Source organism: Rhamphochromis longiceps, linkage group LG6 (assembly GCF_057381845.1).
Source record: "Rhamphochromis longiceps isolate RC_006_pf linkage group LG6, R_longiceps_female_GT1.1, whole genome shotgun sequence".
NCBI lineage: Eukaryota > Metazoa > Chordata > Actinopteri > Cichliformes > Cichlidae > Rhamphochromis > Rhamphochromis longiceps.
In genome coordinates, this window is record NC_140562.1 from 43,054,935 (window position 1) to 43,075,961 (window position 21,027).

Genomic DNA, 21,027 nt, shown 5'->3' on the forward strand with positions numbered 1-21,027 from the left:
ACTCAGTATATTTCCCTTCATTATATACACACATTCATTCATTCAGTCATTTATCCTCTACTGTCCTCCTTCAGGGTCGTGAGGGTCTGGAGCCTAAAAGCTCTAATTTGATCTTTTCTGTTTGAAGTTAGTATTTTGCTTCAAAGCATTTTGTATACACTGTTTTCTCCATAAATAAGGCTATCATCATCATTATTATTATTATGATTAACTTCACCTCACTATTATTTAAAGTTACATGTTGAGTCTTGGCTCTATTTTAAAAATCACATTTTTAGAAATATATCCAAATACTTTATTCAATATTACTGCTCTAATTTTATATTGAAAATGCCATTATTTATTAAAATTTGTTACTTTGTGAGCTAATTTGTTATATTCATTTCTTTTATTGACCAAAGTACTTTTTCATGTTTTGGCTGCTATAACGGTAATTTCATTTTTGAGTAGTATTGCTTATAAAGCATCTATAGAGCATCTTATACAGCCTCTATAATTTAAACCTTTTAACCAAAATAATTCTAAATTATTATTTCAAATAAATTTCCCCTACCTTAGACATTTTAACATGATTTTATAAAGCTTTTAAAAAAACATTTGTATTCCTATCTGCTGCTTGTGGTTGGACTAAACTGAAGGTTAACAGCTGAAACCAGTTTTGCCTCTCTCGTTGGCCGAAGGCTTTTTTCTCCTGTAAAGGAAATGTGCTCTGGGTTTAAAACGTCAGTCAAATTCATTGATTAAATCATTGTTTAAAAACAAAATTGGAAATTCATATTTTCTATTACAGAGCCTTTCAGGTTAGTTGTGGCGAGAACAGCGCCACAGTAAATCTGTACACGTTCAATAACTCAGCACACAGTCAAAGTATTTGCTTTTTTGTTTAATATTATCCAGTTCAATATTTATACAGCAAATTTCTGCATGTTTACAGAATAAGAAAAATATGTAAAGAGACAGAAGTGTAGAGCATGTCTTGTAGTTGTAGGTTGGCCTTTGAGCTAATTAATGAACATAAAGGCTCCTATATAAAGACAAATATGATGTCCACAAAAATAAAATGCATCAAATTTTAGTAAAACGTTAACAAAATAACACATTTTTGTACTTTCAGTATTTGTTTTTTTTTTTTTTTTTTTCCTAGAGTGACCGGGCTATTATAAGCTACACCAACCAAACAACATTAAAACCACCTGCTTCATACTGCCTGAGGAGTCCAGGCATGCATGCAGGACCTCCGAGCGGACGCTGCAGTGGATCCTTTGGGTCCTGTGAACCTCTGAGAATTACAGTGGTCCAGCTTCGTAGGCTGGCTTAATAACTTGTTGTAGTATAACGGGCTGCACTGCCATACAAGAGGAGGCTGCTGCCATCAGCCCAATGCCTGGTCTGCATCAAAGCTGTAACAATGTCAAAATAGCATCCGTGTGAATTCAAGGACCCGAGCTGTTGCTACTTCCACTGTCGGCAGTTTTAATGTTGTGGCAGACTAGTGAATGTGTGATGGGTATGAGAGCAGACCGAGAATCAAGAAGAGCTGCAGCACCACCTACAGTTTGTCATCAAACTCACGATACAGTAGCTGATAATGTCATTGTGTTGTTCTCTTAGTTGCTGCTGGACTGATTGCTTGCAAATGTTCACTGTGATGTTCTCTGATGCTTCAAATGCGTGTTTTGTGGTTAAAAAGAGACTCCCTGAAGGCCCAGCTGTTTCCATCAGTCAGTTTCAAAGTCTCACTTCCACCCTGCGCAGCCTCGTTTATCTAGGCTTTTTTTTGGTTTGAATAACCTGCAAACAGCGGGGCCTTGTCAGTGGTTTGGATTTTTGCGTTGTGTTCACTGGCTGAACTGCACTTACATTTGATTGGCTGAAATACGGCGGCTGTGGATGATTAACGTGATGCGGGAACATGTGGCTCGCTTGCGGGAGCATGGTTGGATACATGTTCATAGGCGGGATGCCGGGGTACGGGACGAAGGGTGGCATAATAACCCCCGGCCCAACATGGGGCATTGGTGGAGGCACAGGAGGTGGGTATGGCATCGGTGAGCAGTTGACCGGAGGGTACGTCGGCACCACTGGAGCAGATGGAGGTTTGGATGAAGGGTATGAGGAATTAGGAGAAAATGGTTGTAATGCAGCAGCGCTCTCCTGAGATTTCCCTTCGCAGTTCTTACTGTCCTGTACTGTGCTGCTGCTCGTCTTCTGGTCATACTCAGCAGATTTGTATACTTGATGCACATCTGTTACATCCCTCTCTGCACTGTACGAGTCTTTTTTACTGTAATAATTCTGATTTAAGGGGCTAAAACTAGATCTGCTTGATGATGATGATGCTCTACTTTGACGTCTCGGGGAAATCGGTCGCCCCGTGCCCTTCTCCCTCACAACTTTACGAGCCAAATCACCATCCTTCTTCCCATACAGCCGCTCCTGGATTCTATGAGACATTTGGCCAAGCTCTTCAAATCCCAAATCCATGCCAATGGCCTGCAGCACATCCTGCATTTGCCTACGCTTGTGTTCATCCTCAGGTGGCAGCGGCACCCTTTCCACCACCAAGGGGGACCTGGATCTGCTGCGGAAGTAGGCTTCCCTGCCATCATTCCCCTGAAGGGGCTTTTCATCAGAGAGTGGGCACCGTTTTGGGCTGATGGACCTTCGATGAGTCTGCGGGGAAACTGGTCTGCGGGACCTTTCGCTTTCACTCCAGTAGCTGTTATCCTGGTGGCTTCCTTGATTCCTCCCAGCATTGTGAGTTGGAGACCACAGATGATCAGCAGGGCTCGGTAATAAGGTTTGAGAAACGGGTTGATCGTCGTCATCCGAGGTCTGAGTCACAATCTTAGTGAGAACGTCGACATTCACGCCCTTGTTTAGCACGTCGAGGAAACGCTGGAAGCCTTTGGTTGACTTCTGCTCAGAAACAGCTGCACTTCGACTGGGTGCATCACTCTCAAAAGACTGATGGGAAGCACACAAACGTCACAGGTATAAGAGTCAAACAAATCTCTGGAAAGTTAAACATTTTCACACAATTTTCTGAGACACTTCTGAAAGCAAATCAAACACGAAACAGCAGTGTACGTGACATCTGAGAGCGGATTTGTAAAGCTACTGCAGAATAATGAGCAAGTGAAATACAATTACAGCCTATTACACCTTGTTTTCTTCTTGTAGCCGTTTATTGTGTTAATCAATATTCTGTCTGCTTTGAGGCCAGTTTTGATGTGCATCCCGTTTTGTTGTCACACTCATATTGATAAACCGTTAGAGTGGTCATTTCATTTATGTCAGGTTACAGGTGAACAGGGCTATGGGATCAGAGCCCAGATATACTGATATTCATGGTGGTGTTTTTACTGTGTGTTTTGTGCTGCATGTGTTGTAGATGTTGTAAATGCAGACAAAATTAAAATGTTAAAAGCGTTTGGCTCGGTAGACTTCTATTTCTGCATCATGTCAGAAATTTCACAAGTTCATAAAGAATAAGAAATACACGTGTGCTGAAGTGAAGTGCCAAGCTATTACTAATAAATAGGCCTATCAACTCGAGTTACACTTCTGAGAAGGTGCCAATCTACAGCAAGGTGGCTACAGCATGAGTGTAACGTTTCATGCAGTAGAAGTATTCAAGAAATATTCAAGAAGTATTTGGGATAATGCAAGAATACAATAAACACTCTCTGCAATTAGCCAAACTGCAGGCTGAGGAGCACCGGTCCTCCTCCTCCTCCCTCAGATACATGCAGGAGTGAATGCAGTGTGGTAAATACACTCAGCATTTACCACACTGCAGTAATAAAACCTGTCTTATTATGCATGTATTAATTATTATTGTTGTTGTTATTCGGCTACCCAGCAGCGTATGATGTAATGAATATTTGCTTCTTTTATTACAAATCAGTAAAACCACACAAGGGGCCAGTAAAGCTCTGATCTGGTGGCCAGAGACAAGTGGAATTACAAGGCATAATGTCTGAAGTGATAAAGATTTATCAACATGTGTAACGTCAAACCCACCTGTCGGTTCGAACCATTCAATGGATATCTTGTTCCAGCTTGGCGATAATCCTCATCATATACAGAAGTGAGAGGACTGTCCGTCCTCTCTCTGGGATTGACATAACTCTGTTTGACATGGATAAATATTTTTAATCAAACCACAAAATGATTACTTGGAATTAAAACACTATTCAAACTGATGCAAACACACAATTGAAACCTGTCCAACCCTCATTAAGCAATCATGTAAACTTACCCTCTCCTGTGATCGTGCCCTCTCTTGTGATGGATCCCGGCCCCTCTCATATTCATCTCCATCTTTGTAAGACCCTGACAGTCGTCTGTATGTTAACTCATTTAGCTGCCTGTATGGGAACTCCTCATGCAGAGGCCTGTGCCTGGAGTCCTGAGGTGTTTTCCTGTACTTGAAATCCTCATTTTGTGGTGACGCATCTTCAACATTCCTGGTTAGATGCGACCGTGAAAAACTGTCCGGTGAAGGCCTGTACGTTTTCTCCTGAGCCTCACGCCTGTACCTGTAATCCCGCTCGTCGTCATCTGCAAACCTCTGCTTTTTGTTGTCAGAGGGGTCCCGCACTGGTGAAGACATGCGTCTCCTCGCCGGGCTCTTCCTGCTCCGGTCCCTGTTCAGTGTATCTTTGCTGTACAGCCTCTTCGGAGACTCACTGTACTCCCTACTTCTTTTCCTCTCTGTGCTGCTGCGTCCATCCCCACCATATTTATGATACGACTCCCGTGGCATGTCTCTGGGAGGGTCACGCCTTTTCTCCCATCTGTTGTCATATTCATCCCGTTGCCGTGAACTTCTCTCGCTGTACTGCCGCCTGGAACTGTGTTCAGATCTGTTTGAGTACATCCTCAGACCTGAGTGATACAAAAAGAGGATAAACTTGAATAATGTCCGACTTCAAATAAACACAACCACTTATCTTGTATTAACAAGGCAAACAAAGTGCTCTCCACTTGGAATATGTCAGGATTTCTACAGTTGTTCTGTGCCTGTGGCGGTACTCCAAAGAAATTGGCTCCAAAAATTTGTGATTCTAAACTGTGTGTCTCTGTGCCAGTTATGTGACAGACGCATGTATACTCCTCAGGTTAAATGTTTAGCATCAGTTACCATGGTGATCGAGTCAGGTTAGAAGAAAGCCACATTCATGCTAAACCATTAATAGCGTTCTGGTAATAACTACCCTCGCAATTCTTCTAAGTCGGGGTTAAACTGAAGATAGCCTCATATGCTGCCTGCAGAGCTGGCCTATGAGGTGGTAAAACAGGCCAGCTCACTGTTCAATGCTACTACGGTTTACATTCAGAGATCACACTGACAAACATTCCCCCCTAGATCATAAATGCTTGATAATCACAACAGGATTGAAAGAAACAAGCAAATGTAGGTCACAATGCGTCTACAAAAATATCCAGCAAAACATAAAATAAAATTTTTTTAAAATATGAACAAACAGCAGGAGTCACAAACCAACAGTATAGGCGCGGGTGTGTCTTTAAATAGAAACTACGTGTAAAAGCACCTGCTGTAGAATTCTCTGAAAGGACGCTCAGGCATCCCAGAGCTTAGATAGTTGGCTTAATGGAGCTTTCGGTATGCCGTGACCGAGCTAACGTTAACAGCGTTGAACGTTAGCGTTCGCTGCAGCAGCTGCCTGTTAGCAGGCCACGGAATAGCTTCAGTTGGCTTTAGCAAAAGGAGAAATATCAAACTTACAACTGTATCATCGACGGGATAGTATTTCCAGCTAAAATCGCTGCGTCTGTGAAAACTTTCTCGTCCTAAAGTGCAGTTAAATCAGCAGGAATTAAAGCTTTGCCCCTGCTTTTGATTAACCTACTTAGCAGCATTCGCGGTGGGCTAACGAGCTAACGTAAAATTACCATTTCCGCTGGATGACTCCACTTTCATTGCAAATCAGGAAACACACACTCCCTTGGGTAAATTAAACCAGGGAAAACTGCTCAAAATATGTTTAGCAGTAAGTACGTTTCCTAAAAACATTCACAAAATGTTAAATACAGTCGGACAGCATTTTAAAAAACAGGCACTGACTGAATTCCAGGAGGTTTGTTTTTCTAATCTCCCCCCGGGGATGAAGAAGTGGGTTCGGCTACTTTTTAACGCAACTTTATTGATAACATTTAAACACAAGAAATTATCGTCAAAAAGTAAGAAAATTCACATTTAATTGTCTTTTTAAAAAATGTTTTTCTTTATTTTCTTCAGTTACACAGAAAATACAAGACAACAGAGGCACAGAGAGGCACTGTATACATAAGTACATAATTGTGGGGTACATACTGGCATACTGTGAAAGCACAGTATGTAGAAGAGGATGATGTATGGTTTCTGAGAGGACCTTTAAGTCATTCCTTTTTGTTGTGAGATCAAGGTGACTGGTCAGCCAACACATCAGGCAAAAACAATCCTCTGATTTCCTGATTCAGCTCTGCAGCCACAAGGACAGGAGGCTTTTCCAACATGTGAGACTGGGCGCTGATCTGCAGTACAGGAACTCCACAGGGCACTGTGCTGTCTCCATTTCTTTTTACCTTACACAGCTTCAGAACAACTTCTCATCATGCCATCATCAGAAATACTCTGATGAAAGTTCTACAGTGGTTAGATGTGTTAGTAATGCGCAGGAAGAGGAGGAAGACAGAGCAGAGGATGATTTTGGTCTGGAATGTTCTGAATGTGGATAAGATTGGAGAGATGGTGATTAACTTCATATGCAGGGAAGAGGACAGCTACATTAAGCCATATAAAGTGCTTTTCTACTTTAACTGAGCACTCAAAGCCTCAAGCCTCGTTCACCCAATCACACACTTTATTCTATCTAGCATTTATCTAATATTGTCTTATCTAAAATTCATGCACACTTACAATACTGGGGTTAACTCAACATTCCAAGGGTACTTTGACATGCAGCCTGGAGGAGACTGAATCCTTGACCTTCCAATTAGTATACTTCCCACTCTAGCTCCTGAGCCATAGTTGCCCCAAAGGACAAAACCAAAGCATCCACATCAAAAGTGGGCTGAACTGGAAGTTGGCACACAAAAGTGAATAAGCAAACTCTGTTCCTAGGGAAGCCGAGACCCTTCAGTGTGTGCAGGTAAATGACACTGAGACTTTCTACCACTCAGTTGTGGTGAGAGTATTATATTTCCCTGTGATCTGCTGGGGAAGCAGCATCAAAAATCTTCAAGGAGTCTTGCTCCATTGCTTCGCAAAACTCCTCCCATACTTGAGTTTTTGCTTTAGCTACCTTTTAGAACTGCTTTTGCTTTCAGCCTGCCACAGGAGATCAAAAGGCCAGTCACTCTTCCGTTTCACCTTTCACCCTACAGTTGCTGCTCCAGTCGCCTCAGCAGACGTGTGGAACATTTAGTATTTTTTACTATTTTCACTTATTGTCTACAGCCATCCTGCTGTCAGAGTTCTTCTGGAGAAGATCTCCCTGACTGAGGTCTCTGACAGACGGTGCACCCTCAAAATATATATGTCAACTCACAACCTGGGGGTCCTGTTGTCAAGCGCACTTAGGGATACCCGTATGCTTGAACATGGTATTCGTTACAGGAAACCTGTCAAAGAAGTCCGATAGCAAAGCAGGATACAGACTGAGTAGACTGCACGTTTAGGAGTTCCCAGATGGGGCACCTACCACCACCCCGTCCAAGAAGGCCAGGTAGTCAGGACACATCCTCCAGGAACTCTGGCCCCTGTGCTCATTCAGACTTACCTCAACTGAGCCCTTCAGCCAAAAGGTGTTATTTTTAGAGTCCCTTATCCAGGCCTTGCTGCAGGGTGGGACCCTCGGTAACTCCATCCCAGAGAAAGTCATATATACCACTGTTATTAGGGAACTTCTCTCTTCTCTTCTCCCAGAACTGCAACGCTGAACAGAGGCCTACAAACCCCTCCACAGTGATAGGGTCCTCCTAGAAATAAACTGTATCAGCTTTTCAGTTTTGTTAGTAATAAAAGCAGTTTTTAAAAGAAGCAAAATATCTTTTAATTTAATTATTCAATTTCATTGTGGTTGTTTTAGTTTTATTAATTCATAAACGTACCAAAACATGGGGTTACTGTCATGCATAAATAGACCACTGGAAGGCAGTCAGATGTGGTTAAACGCTTTAAATATTTACACCCATAATGCTGATAGGCTCATTTATACTAATGCTCTTTATAACGTCACCCTCATTATAACACTTAATTATGATTTGGGGCAATCGTGGCTCAAGAGTTGGGAGTTCGCCTTATAATCTGAAGGTTCTTGGTTCGAGCCCCGGCTCGGACAGTCTCCGTTGTTGTGTCCTTGGGCAAGACACTTCACCTACCGCCTACTAGTGATGGCCAGAAGGGCCGATGGCGCGATATGGCAGCCTCGCTTCTGTCAGTCTGCCCCAGGGCAGCTATGGCTACAACTGTAGCTTGCCTCCACCAGTGAGTGAATGGGTGGATGACTGGGTGTGTAAAGCGCTTTGGGGGTCCCTAGGGGGGGACTAGTAAAAGCGCTATACAAATACAGGCCATTTACCATATTTTTTGGGTGGTCAAGGTTACCAAGCTCTTATTTTGTCAAAGGTGGAGTGAACTTAATTGCAGTAAATCCAATCAACCACTAGATGGTGGCAAACACTGTTGCACGCGCACACACACACACACACACACACACTGAATTTACATATTCACAATAGAACATTGAATTAAATTGCAATATCTAAAATATTTCATGCAGCGTCCAACATCCCAATAATATTTTTGCTAGAACAAAGCGATACATTTTTGTTTTAATGAGAAGTACATTATAGATAGATCACCATACTATAATTGCAGATTTGTTTGGGTTTTTTCTTTTTTTTCTTTTTTTACACAAATTTATATTTTAATCTTTGTTTTCACTTCACTATGAGTCAATGCAGCTTTGCTGACACAGTTTTTATTGTGCAACCAAACCCTCCTTCAGCTCAGCCCCTGCTGACCGTCCAGGCAGACCCACCATTAGTGCAAATGTGAACAAAAAGCTCACAACACACTCAGGACTTTATTAACTTTATTATATCCTTCCCTACAGGGAGCCACCAAACGAATGACAACCCGTTCATTTGCAACATGAAACAAAAAGTTAAACGAATGCCGTACTCACAGTATTTGTGCAACGTCACACAGCTCTACATAGGCGCCTGTGTAGTCTACATCATATTTCTCACTAATGAGGTGCAGTCATTGTTCCCTGGGCGACACGGATGATAAATATGCTCCAATCACATGTGCTGTTAAGACATTCTGTGTTAAGGATGGAAAGGGGACAGAGATGTGCGGTGCAGAAGTGAGGCGGAAGCCAACACGAGAAACGCTGGAGTCTGCAACAGTCCCAGGGCCTTCTCCTGCCACTCTGTGAGCACAAAGAGTATCCACCTGAGGGCGCTGTAACAGAGAACCATGAAACACAGCAAGTTAGGAGCTTAATTAGCTTTGCTGTGAGCAAAGCAGCAAATCCCACTTTAACAGGAGGATATTTCAATAAGTAGGAATCACAACCTCTGAGTTCTCTGACCGTTTATATCTCCTCCTAAATGAAAGGCTTTGTGTTCGTGTTTGACCTTCACGACGCTGTCAAAGAATTTATCTTTCATCAAAAAAGGGATTTAAAAATGATCATCTCAATACCTTAAATTACATTTTAACCACTGCAGACTATATGATTACGGTAAGATGTGTCCACTTTACCATTAAAACTATTGCAAAATTCTCAACTTGAATATGTGGTACTGTGCAAAAGTCCTGAGCCACTCTTCATGTCTTTATGTTTTACTTTCAAGGAGCCAGAATTTCTTGTAAATAGTCTTCAGTGATAATTATTTGTAATCTGAAGGTCATTCCAAGTTTTTCTTTGGACATAATAATAATAATAACTTTATTTATAAAGCGCTTTCAGACAAAGTGCTGTACAGCTATAAAGAGATACATAAATAAAAGTGATGCATAGCAATACAAGTTAAAAATGCAATAACGAGTTAAAAACATAACAAAAGTTAAAAACGATAAAAATGTAGAAAAAACAAAAACAAACTAAAAGGCATAGAATTAAGACATGTAGGACAGGGTGAACAAGCGGGTCTTTAAAAACCTCCACAGAGCATGCCTGCCTGATATCTTGAGGGAGGTTGTTCCACAAAAATTGGGCATGAAGAGAAAAAGCACGCTCTCCAACAGTCTTTGTTCTGGCTCTAGGAACTTTTAAAAGGCCAGAGTCCTGAGATCGGAGAGCATGGGATCGAACATAAAGGTGCAAAAGATCAGAGAGGTATGAAGGTGCCAAACCATTTAAAGCCTTGTAGGTGAGCAGCAGGACCTTAAAATCTGCTTAAACCTGACAAGGTAGCCAATGAAGGGATTTCAGTACAGGGGTAATGTGCTCAGATTTTCCAGTTTTAGTCAAAACGCAAACAGCTGCATTTTGCACCATCTGTAAACCTCTAAAACTTTTCTTTGGTAGCTCAGAAAGGAGAGCATTACAATATAATATATGATATGTGAAGGCAAAAATGCTCATTCAAATCAAATAAACGAGATGTGTGGAATTTTATCTTTAATTCAACATGTTTAACAAAACTATTGCTATTTTTAGCCCGCCATTTTCAGGGGTACAAAAGTAACTGGCAATTGAATAACAGGCAAATTTGATGGTAAGTGAAGCCTGTTCTCTTCTTATTTCATGATAAATTCCCAAAGGTTGTGGCATTATCCGAGTACTTATGGACCTAACTGTCTGTAGACATGAAAGAAATCACCTTTTGTAGCAGGTCTTGCATGTTTAAAAAACATCCTGCATATACATGTTAAATTTGGTTTAAAAAGAATATATTAAGACAGTATGCATTCATAAGAGACAATAATCCCAGCCTAAAGCTCATTCGTGCACATCATACAACACTAATACATCCCTGCAGCCTCCCACCTCCTCACTGGTAGAACTTAATCTCAGTGTCCACGCAATCAAAAAATAAGTCCCCCAGTTCCTCTCCGGGTATCTCTCCGCTGAGCATGGCTGCGATCTCGCTCAGACACTGAGACTCCAGGTCCCTTAAAATGTTGTAGACAGCTAGACCTTCATCCTGAGACAGAACAGAGAGAAAACCCACAGAGATGCCATGAGAATAACAGTAACACCCAGGTTAGATCATACAAAGCTGTGAAACCTGATTTGATGTGACACCCTACTTTCTCCTCCTAAATTGATGCGTCTTTCATCATCATAAGCTTCAGTCAGATTTTAAAAAGGAGTCAGATCCTGCTGAAAACAGTCCTGAATCCAGTACAACCCCACGTCTATGGTGGGAGATGCAGTCTGAATAACCGCAACTACAGACCTGCTTTTCTTTACCCAAATCCCACTGTGGTGTACAAAATGCACTTTGTATTCACTCTCGTGGCGTATTTATATTTTAAAATAACAAAATAATAAATCAGCGCTCTGTACAAATGTGAAATGATAAAATATTTACACCAACATCCAATCAACCATCAAACAATGATTGAAAGAGTGACAGAAAAGTTATATTCAATGAATTATAAGAGAACTGAGTCTCTGAGTCAGTGGAGGAAGGTGCACTGCTGATGAATACTGTGTGGAGTCCAGTGAGAGGTCAGCGAATAAACTCCAAGGAGAGTCTGTTTGGTTAAAAGGAGCCTTACAACTGTGCTCCGTTTCATTGTTGGACTCTAGTAGAGTAGAGTATACTGGGCCGTATACTGGAACAGGCTTTAGACAAGCTAAACAAAGATATTTTAGCTCCACCCCCATTAAGGTGACCTCCCTTTAAACCAAACTTTCCTGATTGGCTTTACCTTCCAAACAAAAGTTTGAATATACTTTAGTTAACTAACAGGAAAGAAAAAACTAACACAAGTATGAAAAAACATGTTTCCTGAGACGTCGACACAACTGTTTAGTTTTCATAAAAACTGCACTTGACGAAAATGTAGAAAGTACCAAACTATGGTAGCAACAGAGTTTGCAGAATAACAGAAGTTAGGAAAATTTTAGCAAGATATAAATAAAAACTAAACTAAAATGCACAGCCAGAGCCGATGGCCATATAAGTGCTCAACCTTTTTTGCACCACGGACCAGTTTATGTCCGACAATATTTTTACGGACCGGCCTTTATGGTGCTGCGGATAAATACAACAAGATAAAACCAAAAAAAGAAAAGAAAACTTATTCATTCACACAGGAAAAGACCCAGAGAAACAGAGTTAATAATAAAAACTATTTTAAGCCCAGCCGAGCCTCAACTTTTGCGGCTAAGTACCAAACAGCTCACAGACTGGTACCGGTCTGTGGCCCGGGGGTTGGGGAGCGCTGATATAAGGGATATCCACTCTCTATGACATCATACAGAGACAAGAGTTTAAAAAAGAGAGAGAGATAGAATAGGATTACTTGTGCACATGCTGAGATAATAATTTGAAACTTTGGCCATTTTTAATATTAAATATAACAGAATATATGCGAATACTAAATAGATCCACGCTGAATAATTTCCATTTAATTCTTCATCTTCTGGATCTTTGTCCTAACATTTCCGCATTGGAACAGACCAATTTTAAAGGCGGGCTTTGTCACTTTTTAAAGAGAAAAAACTGTTTCCTCAAACTACAAAAGAAAAGTTGAAGTCATGAGTAAAAAAAGGAAACAACACTTATTTGGTGTAATGAGCAGCTTTCGATAGCTAACATTAGCAAAGCTACAAAAACATTTTGTATGCTCATTTTGTGCCGAGCCAAAATTCCAGCCCAAACAGGGCGCTGACCTTCCTCTGACTTCAGGTTCAGCTTGTAATCACGCACATAATGCCAGACAGGAAATCAGCTAAAATGTCTAAATGGAAAAACTGTTTGGAAGTTCTCTGGTGTCAGTTTGAAACCCTGCTCTTTGGCTTTGAATGTGCACTTGTAGTGTGTTTATGTTTAGTCTGCACTGATGCCATGTGTCTTGTCTGCACCATCTGTGAGGTGCTGTTGTGTTTGGCTCTGCACTGGGAGTGTCTACTCTGGGTTGTGCAACTCGCCTGTAATTTATCAGCAGCAACTCATCCGGATCGACTCTTTAACGAAAATAAATAAAAAGTGATCCTGCTGTGAATGTTTACTCAGTGAACCGGAACTTCATGCACTGCCATTATCTGTGCAGGACTATCATTGACCTAGGTCATCCATCAGTGCCCACCGGGTTGGTCTCCATGGTGTTGAGTGCCACCTGATGGGCCTTGTAGAGGTCGTGTCTGCGGTCCACCTGGCTCTGAAAGCGAGGCTGCTTCCTCGCAGGGTCGTCCGGGCCAAACTGTGGGGAGACCACCCTCGGCACTGGGGTGGGACAGTCCGAGAAGATAAAAGGCTTGAATACAGACCTAGCAGGGTGGTAGGATTAGACAGGGAGAGAAAGAGGAAAGAGAAAGAGGAGACTCAGAAATTCCCATCAACCCAAAGAAGATACAGAGGATAGAAAATTAAAGATTAGAAAGGAAAGAAAACACTTTTCACACTTTCATATCAGAGGAGCTCATAAAGTTCTGTCGCTTAAGATTTCAATTTGTTCAGTCTCCCTTTCAAGATCATCCTCTAAACTGTTTCCAGCTCTTCTGCTATTTTATTGCCCACTACAAGTCCCACTCACACCACTTGCCTATCTGTGATACACGTGAGGGGCAACGTCAGGCTCTGAGAAATGAAAAGTGAACATGCAAACGGCAAAAACTGCAGTCCTCTAATGGCCACTTGATTCTGTCCCCAATCTCAACAGACTCCCATGTAAAAATGTCCAAATATACAGAATCCAAAAAGTGCGCTTTAATGAACTTAATATTATTAGTGGCCTACTTTAAGACCAGGAGAAAACATAAACCCAGCCTCCGAGGGTTGTAAGTCTGGGTAAGCGTGAGGGTTGCGTGAGGAAGGGCATCTTGTATAAAACCTGCACCAAATCAAACATGAAGATTCGTCCACTGTGGCAACTCTCAGGGACCGTCTTCATTTAATTAATATTATTACGGCGTGCTTCGTGGAGCAGACCAACCAAAAGTTGAGCGAAAATCGGCATAAAATCTACGTAAAAACTCCTCAGTTTAAGTAAACTTGATGTTTGCTCTCTGGAAGTTTGAGATCACAGATGGTCAGAATTAGACTTCCACAGAGGCTTCTGGAATTAATCCACAGGTGCACAAAGTGACCACCTTGAGGGACGTTTGGGGAATTTAGATGTCTTTTTTAATGGTCAGCACATATTCATATTTTATGCTTTTTAAACATTAACTGGTTGTTACATTTAATTTTCTAAAACTTACTTAATACTAAAGTTGTATAAACAATTATGAGGAATTCCAGACCTTTAATCTCACAATATTATAATCGTTCCATGAACATATAGTGGATAAAACAGGTTATTCAAGTAGCATTAAGTGGAGGAATTCTTAGTTTAGTGAGTGGCAAACCTGGATGGGTCTGGGGTGGCAGTGAAGAAGTGGATGCAGGGCAGAGCGGTGTCTCTGGGCAGGATGGAAACCATGCTGCCTGTGGTGCAGAAACCTCCAGAGTCCATGCAGATGCCGCTGGGTTTGTCCCTCAGAATGGACATCATCACCTCTGCCGTCACTGATCCTGAAAGCAGGACAGACAAAGAGCTGAGTGTCTCTGTAGAGAAGTTATCGTCATGTTCGGCAGCTCTACGCTCCGCCGAGCTCTGTACCTACCATCGTGTTGCTGGAGCAGCTCCGTGCCTCCCCTGTAGCGCTGCTTGGCCAGCTCCATCCTGGCCGGCGGGTTCTCGGGACTAAACACATGCGAGAAGTTAAATTCTCCCTCACCGTCCCACCAGCCCTGAGCCTTGGCCACGCTCCGCAGGTCCGGGTGCTCTGTGGAGATCTCGCTGCCAATGGTGAGCTGGTTGGAGATGTTCTTAACACCCTCTGGAAGAAGCAGGTAGATGTCAGTCTTTGAGATACCAGATCAACTGAAATCCTATTTAGCCAGAAAAGCTCTGTTTGTGTGTATGTTTCACACAAAGCAGATTGATTGCAGCTGATAAAAATCACTCCATGAGGATTCCCATACATGCATTCCCATACATGCATTCCCATACATGCATTCTCAGCTGCTAGAACCTGATTTCAGCCAGGAGGCCAGTCTTATCACAAGAATGGACCTAGTTTACTTTTTTTATTTGAGTTTGTTAAACACACAGACCGCTGCAAACACACAGTCACAAACAGTTTTTTTTACACTTGGCTCTGTGTGATGTGATACAGAGCTGAGGGGCAGCCAATCAGAAGAAAGCTAGATTAACAAAGTGGATCTAAAGCTCTGGGGTGGGATCACCTGGAGTCACTGCAGATGTGTAGCACATCTATCAGCTAAACACTTTCTTTCTATTCATTAAAGATAGACACTGAAACCAGAGAAAAAAACATCAGAGACAACAACCCCACAAAGACAGACTTATTAAAAGCTCATGATTTCGTCTTTCTAAAAGCAGTTTGCCCAAAAAAACTAAAGCTGACGTCCTGTTTTTCACACCGATTTCTGCTCAGTCTGCTTTCTGGTGCATTGAGGGGATATCAAAAATTAGGATTTACTTTTCTGCCCACCGGTTACGGTTTACAAATGCAGATAAATTCATGTGAACTAATAAATAGCCAATCGAAAGCAATTAGGCAGTGGCATTCCTAAAGGTTTTAGCTTTGAGTCAATACATCTTCTTCCTGACTCAAACTGGATGTTTGTGAGCACAGTGAAGTAGAGTAGTAGACCAACGCTGGTCTCATTGTCCTGGAGCTGACTGACAAGAACAACCCCATCTGCGTACTTTAACATGGTCCTGTTATCATCATACTCTGTAACACATCTGTGCAGAGGATAAATAACAGAGCACACACATCCCTGTGGAAACCAGCAGAGGAGCAAACCTGAGAACTCCATTTAAACTAAATTTCTGTGCCCACAAGTTTTAAAAGCAAACTGTTAAAATATAAGGTTAAAAAGTTAAAAGCAGAGGAAAAAAACAGGAAGTCTAGCATGAGACCCTTTTCCCTCCAAGTGTTTAAGTGTTTAAGCTCTGTTCCTCTGTGTGGTCTCTAAGCAATCTACAGACCACACAGAGTTTAACCTCTCCTGTAGACGCTTCTGCCATGTTAGCAGCAAGGCAAGGACAGACTGATAATCAGTCGAGACAGACGTACGCATAGATATTCATCATCCTCAGAGGATGAAACTGTTGTTCAATATCTCTGTTCGAGAACAGGTTTCAGGATTGTTCCCCTCCCCCCTCTAAAATAAAATCCTTTAAGCAAGCATGCAATAAGAGGCTTTATAAAAATTTCACTAAGGAGATGTTGGTGCATGCACACCATGAACTTTTAAAGACATCCTCGTCCTTGTTACGACTGTTACTAAGGAATCGCACCTGCTTTCAAACACAAAATCTTTGCTTCAATTATAACAACCGGAGAAAAAAGCTGGATGTGGTTATAAATGAAGCACATTCAGTAATTTTGAGCTCTATGGATGATCACCCCTTCATATCAACACTGAGTGGGGTGGAAATTTTTTTTAAACTCATCTACTTGGACCTATATTGGGGACGTGGTTGGATTGATGAACAGGTGCCCTGATAGAGACCTGAATGGATTATCTGACCAACAGTATGGCAACAACTGTGTGGTACAGACCTCCAAGACATTTGTACTTCAGTTCTGGTGAACAACATTCTTGTTCTTATTAGTATGTTACTGCACTAATTACCCGATAGGTGTCTCCTTACATTGGACCCATACAGTCTGTGAATGTAGCTTACTAATCACACTGACTAGCATTAGCTGATAAATTAGCGGGATGATCCCTTTGATCCATATAAGGTAACTTTTGGCTGCCATACTATACTGCAGTGAGTGCACAGAAACAAACTCTTTTAGCACCTCCCCCTTTAAGCCAGAGCAACGTGAGGCCTGAACTTTTGGCTCACAGTTGTTACTTCTTTAGTCTTTTCAACCCTTGGTCCTTACCTGAGACTTTCTGTGCCACCCAAAGCCTCCCGGCTGTCTCCAGCACCCAAGCCTCACTGCGGTCCACAAGGAGGAAGGTGTTGTGGTAGCTGAAGGGTTCGGGAGCCTCCCTGCACTGCCCGCCCTGGCCATGCTCTTCCAGGAGGCTGGTGATCACCGTCAGTGCTGCCCGGGCACTGTCACCACGCTCCAGCCCCAGTCTGATGATCAGAACCCATGCTAGGTTATGTGTGTGCCAGGTTTCGTCTATTTGTTTATCTAGTGTTTGATCAGTTTCACACACCATGAATTCACTTTAACTGCTCTGAAGTGTGCATTGGAGAACAGCTGATCAGTTAAAGAGTCTCTCTTTGCTGCTTGAGTATTTTTACACAGAATAACTTCAACAGTCATCTCTACACCTGCCATAACATGCTAGTGACAATCTACACACCCTTCTGATCAAAGCCTCAGAGGATTAACTTAGTACTTCTACTGAATACATGCAATCCAACTTTAATAAGGTGCAGTCAGCAGTTGGATTATTTTCCCTTTATTGATATCCTGTTCTTAATCCATACAAATTTCTGAGAAATATCAAAAGTTTTCAGCAGCTCACCGGACAAGGTCCATGCCCAGCAGAGCCTCTCCCGGTGCGACGGGCTCTCGGGTCCAGACTGCCTCATTCCCAATACAGACCCCTTTGTCACTGGCGCCCATTTCAGCTCCCCACATCCATGCAGGTTTGCTGAGGACCACCGCGTTGGTCTGCTCCACCTGAGGGATCTGGATGTACGTGCACTGCAGATTGCAAAGAAGAAGAAAAAAAAAGGATTGTGGCTTCAGGTATGAACAGTGGAGCATGAACAACATTTTCTTACAAATGTGCACATATTGATGTATAACAGTGGAAGAAAAGGAAAAAGATATCTTAGTACCAAAATCCCAAACAGATGTTTCGGGTCATTCAGATCAACGATGACAAAAAGCAGTACAAGCACACGATCCAGTGTTAGATACAGTTCACTTACATCATCACTCATTTAGTCAGGCTCTTAAATATCCAGCAATTGTCAGGATACAATGAAAAGGTAAAAGATTTGTATTCTACCTGCATGTTAAATTATCCTAAGGCTAATTTAACATTAGGGTCACCAGGATTGCAATACACTCTCAGAAACCTGGACTTTTTTTTATAATGTTTTACTTTCCAGTAATGCATTCAACAACTTATCATAAGGACATCATTAGACCCCACAGCACCATCAGATCACTGTGATGCATACTTTGCTTCATGAGCTGAAAACAGCTATAAACAATGTATTCAGAGCACAGACACTATACAAGACGGATAAAGCCAGTGCGCCATTACCCACTGGTATCTGAAGACCAGTTTTGAAACCCAGTGATGAGCGTTTTTTCGCTGTGGTTTCAAAGGGGATGTGAAAACCGAGGGACGATAATGCCTGTGAAACCAAACACTAATCGGCTGTTATCGATCACAAGTTGTTGACCAACGAATAAACCCAAGATATCCCCTTAAATTAACAAAATATACAACATCTACTTAACTAAAATCTATTTGTTTTACTCTGTATGACCTGAAATTAGTGGCTGAGCTCAGAAACCCAGCAGGAAAGTTGTTACTGACTTCTGTAGGACTGTAAATGTTTTTGCAACCACAAGTATCGACCCTGGTTCCTATTAAAAACAAAATGCATTAATGTGAAGCTTGGCTGCGCTGACCTAGCTGAGCTAACAGGATAAAGTATTTCATCACAGTTGCTTCTCTTTAATTATTAACAGGAAAGGTTTCCACATGAAGTCCGTGTGTAAATATTCAACATCCCTGCTTCAGACTTCAGCCTTGAAAAAGGTTGTTTTGAACCCAACAGATATGAAATGTATTAGTCAGACGGTGTATTTAAAACACAGCAGCAGCTGCGGCTTTTCCTGCGCTGCTTTACCTCCAGCATGGAGCCTGGAGGGTGGGAGGCTGCAGGGTAGTGGACCACCTCTTGCACCTCATCTCGAGGACGGTCTGAGTTCTTTCCAAAAATCACATGGTCATCACGAGAGCCAGGGGGCAAGGAAACAAAACAGTCACATGACATGGGGGGCTCTGCCATCCTGCAACAAAGACACAGAAACAAAAAAAAAAAGGAAGTGTGGCTGGCTGTGGGGAACAGCGGCGTGATTGACCCCCACCCCCCCGCCCTACCCAAACACGCACTTAAGAGTAGTGGTATCCAGAAACCCGACTTGGTACTGTTAATCTCACAATGCCAAGTGACATGACAGAATCAGCGATAAAGCTGCTCAAGCAGTTATTAAAATCACCTCCAACTTTAACGTTAAAGTGATTCACACATTAATGAATCATTCATTATAACCCAGTGATTAACCTTTTTGGTATTTTAAGCATATTTCTGTACTGTTTCACCACTTTTCTGAACAGTTATTGAACACAAAATTGTGTATAAAGTCTCGTGCAGCCACTTTTCACCAAATACCATCTGATTAAGAGCACGAGGATCCACCATATTTTCAATACGCTCTACTTTCATCTGATCCAAGTATTGTGATTTCCTGTCGTTCCTTCGTGACACCCCTAAAAAACCCGTAAACGCCCCTGGTGGGGAGTGAACTAAAGAAGCACCACGAGCAGCACTGATTTCACGGCCTCGTGTAAACAAGCTGATTTGAAACTAATCATAAGAGTCTGACGTTGTGTTGGATCTGCAGCACTACACCCTGCTGTAACCATAATGTGCATGTGTGGATCAGAGAGGAACAGCTCTCTCCATTCCCCACCCAGCTTTCTGCAGAAAGTCAGATCCAGCCGGTGCACTGCCCATCCCTTTCACACAGGGATTAGGAGGCAGTCTTGTGCAGAGCACTTTATTGACTGTAATCTTCACAAATCCGGCCGCCACGTTGCTCTATTGTCGCTCCTTTTCTCTCGTTTGCGACCACGAATCGCTCACATTCCGGAAACAATGTCACCCAAAGTGCCCCGGCTAATCGCAGCTGTAGCCTGTGACGGAGCTCGCTTTGCGATCAGTGTTTATTTCAGAGATAAGGCCCACACTATCAACTCCCCGTCCCTCTCTCCGGAGTAGCGACGCGCCTGTCTCTTCGTGTCCTTTCGCTTTTAATCTGGGGGGTGAGAATGGGGCTCAATTTCGGGGATAATAGTGCGTAAAGTAGAGCTAGGCAGCGGCGGGTGGTGCTGGAGAAAATGTTTACCTTTGTTTTTCAATGGTGAGCGCGCACGGCCGGCTGGGAGAAGGCAGGTTGTAGATACAGAGCAGTCACGTGACGAAGAAATCCAAAGGTCTGTACTTAAAGGTCTCGTCTCGTCTGGCCACAAGCACAGCTCACCGTCTCACAGAGTCCAGTCCACACCTGTGCAAAGCTGCACAGCAGGCCTGAGCGATGAGGTAGCTCTTCATCATGAGTCTGCCTCCCCTTCGCCTGTTTATCTGCAAACCCGCAGTCAACACGATCATAATTACATCCACCTTCGAGGAAATCCCTGCAAACACTGCAAGTTTTTACAATCCGCTGTTTCCACCGTGGAAGCAACAAATCAAGTCTGTTTGTTTGTTTTTTATTTATTCGCTCAATACAAACAAAGACTGTAAACAAGTATAATTAAATGCAAAATGCTTCTGAGCTACACTTATGACCTCATGTCTGTGTGACTTAAAGGATGAGCCGGACAAACCTCTTAGCTTGCACTCACTAAAGTAAACAAGTTAACGTTTTCATAAGAATCACAGGTCAGTAAAAACTGTTTGCTTTACACGAAACTTTCACAAGCCTGAAAAAAAACAAAACAAAACAAAAAACATATAAGCCCTATGATGACATCAGTGGCATCGTGGGAAATGTAGGATCTACTGTTTTAAACCCAGGATATCGCAGCCTG

At 42.3% G+C, this 21,027-nt stretch overlaps 2 protein-coding genes across 4 annotated transcripts; both read right to left on the minus strand.

Moving 5' to 3' along the window:
• Positions 1 to 1,116: 1,116 nt before the first annotated feature.
• LOC146668820 (uncharacterized) lies at positions 1,117 to 5,915 on the minus strand. The gene is made up of 4 exons (XM_085410847.1): positions 5,756 to 5,915; positions 4,265 to 4,893; positions 4,027 to 4,134; positions 1,117 to 2,967 (listed from the first exon to the last, which is right to left on the minus strand). Exons 2-4 carry the CDS (start codon positions 4,883 to 4,885, stop codon positions 1,762 to 1,764), a joined length of 1,935 nt encoding a protein of 644 aa, XP_085266973.1. The 5' UTR covers positions 4,886 to 4,893; positions 5,756 to 5,915; the 3' UTR covers positions 1,117 to 1,761.
• A 3,100-nt stretch (positions 5,916 to 9,015) lies between these two features.
• scrn2 (secernin 2) lies at positions 9,016 to 20,537 on the minus strand. 3 transcript variants are annotated; one of them, XM_085410848.1, is made up of 9 exons: positions 19,908 to 20,336; positions 19,061 to 19,223; positions 17,713 to 17,894; positions 17,115 to 17,314; positions 14,808 to 15,023; positions 14,550 to 14,715; positions 13,289 to 13,469; positions 11,016 to 11,172; positions 9,016 to 9,481 (listed from the first exon to the last, which is right to left on the minus strand). In XM_085410848.1, the coding sequence occupies exons 1-8, from the start codon at positions 19,949 to 19,951 to the stop codon at positions 11,020 to 11,022; spliced, it is 1,305 nt and encodes a 434-aa protein (XP_085266974.1). In that variant the 5' UTR covers positions 19,952 to 20,336; the 3' UTR covers positions 9,016 to 9,481; positions 11,016 to 11,019. The 3 variants fall into 3 exon arrangements, with proteins under 3 accessions (XP_085266974.1, XP_085266975.1, XP_085266976.1); XM_085410849.1 differs by lacking the exon at positions 19,908 to 20,336 and adding an exon at positions 20,343 to 20,537 and having other exon boundaries at positions 9,018 to 9,481; XM_085410850.1 differs by lacking the exon at positions 9,016 to 9,481 and having other exon boundaries at positions 11,033 to 11,172; positions 13,289 to 13,425.
• Between the last annotated feature and the right edge of the window lie 490 nt (positions 20,538 to 21,027).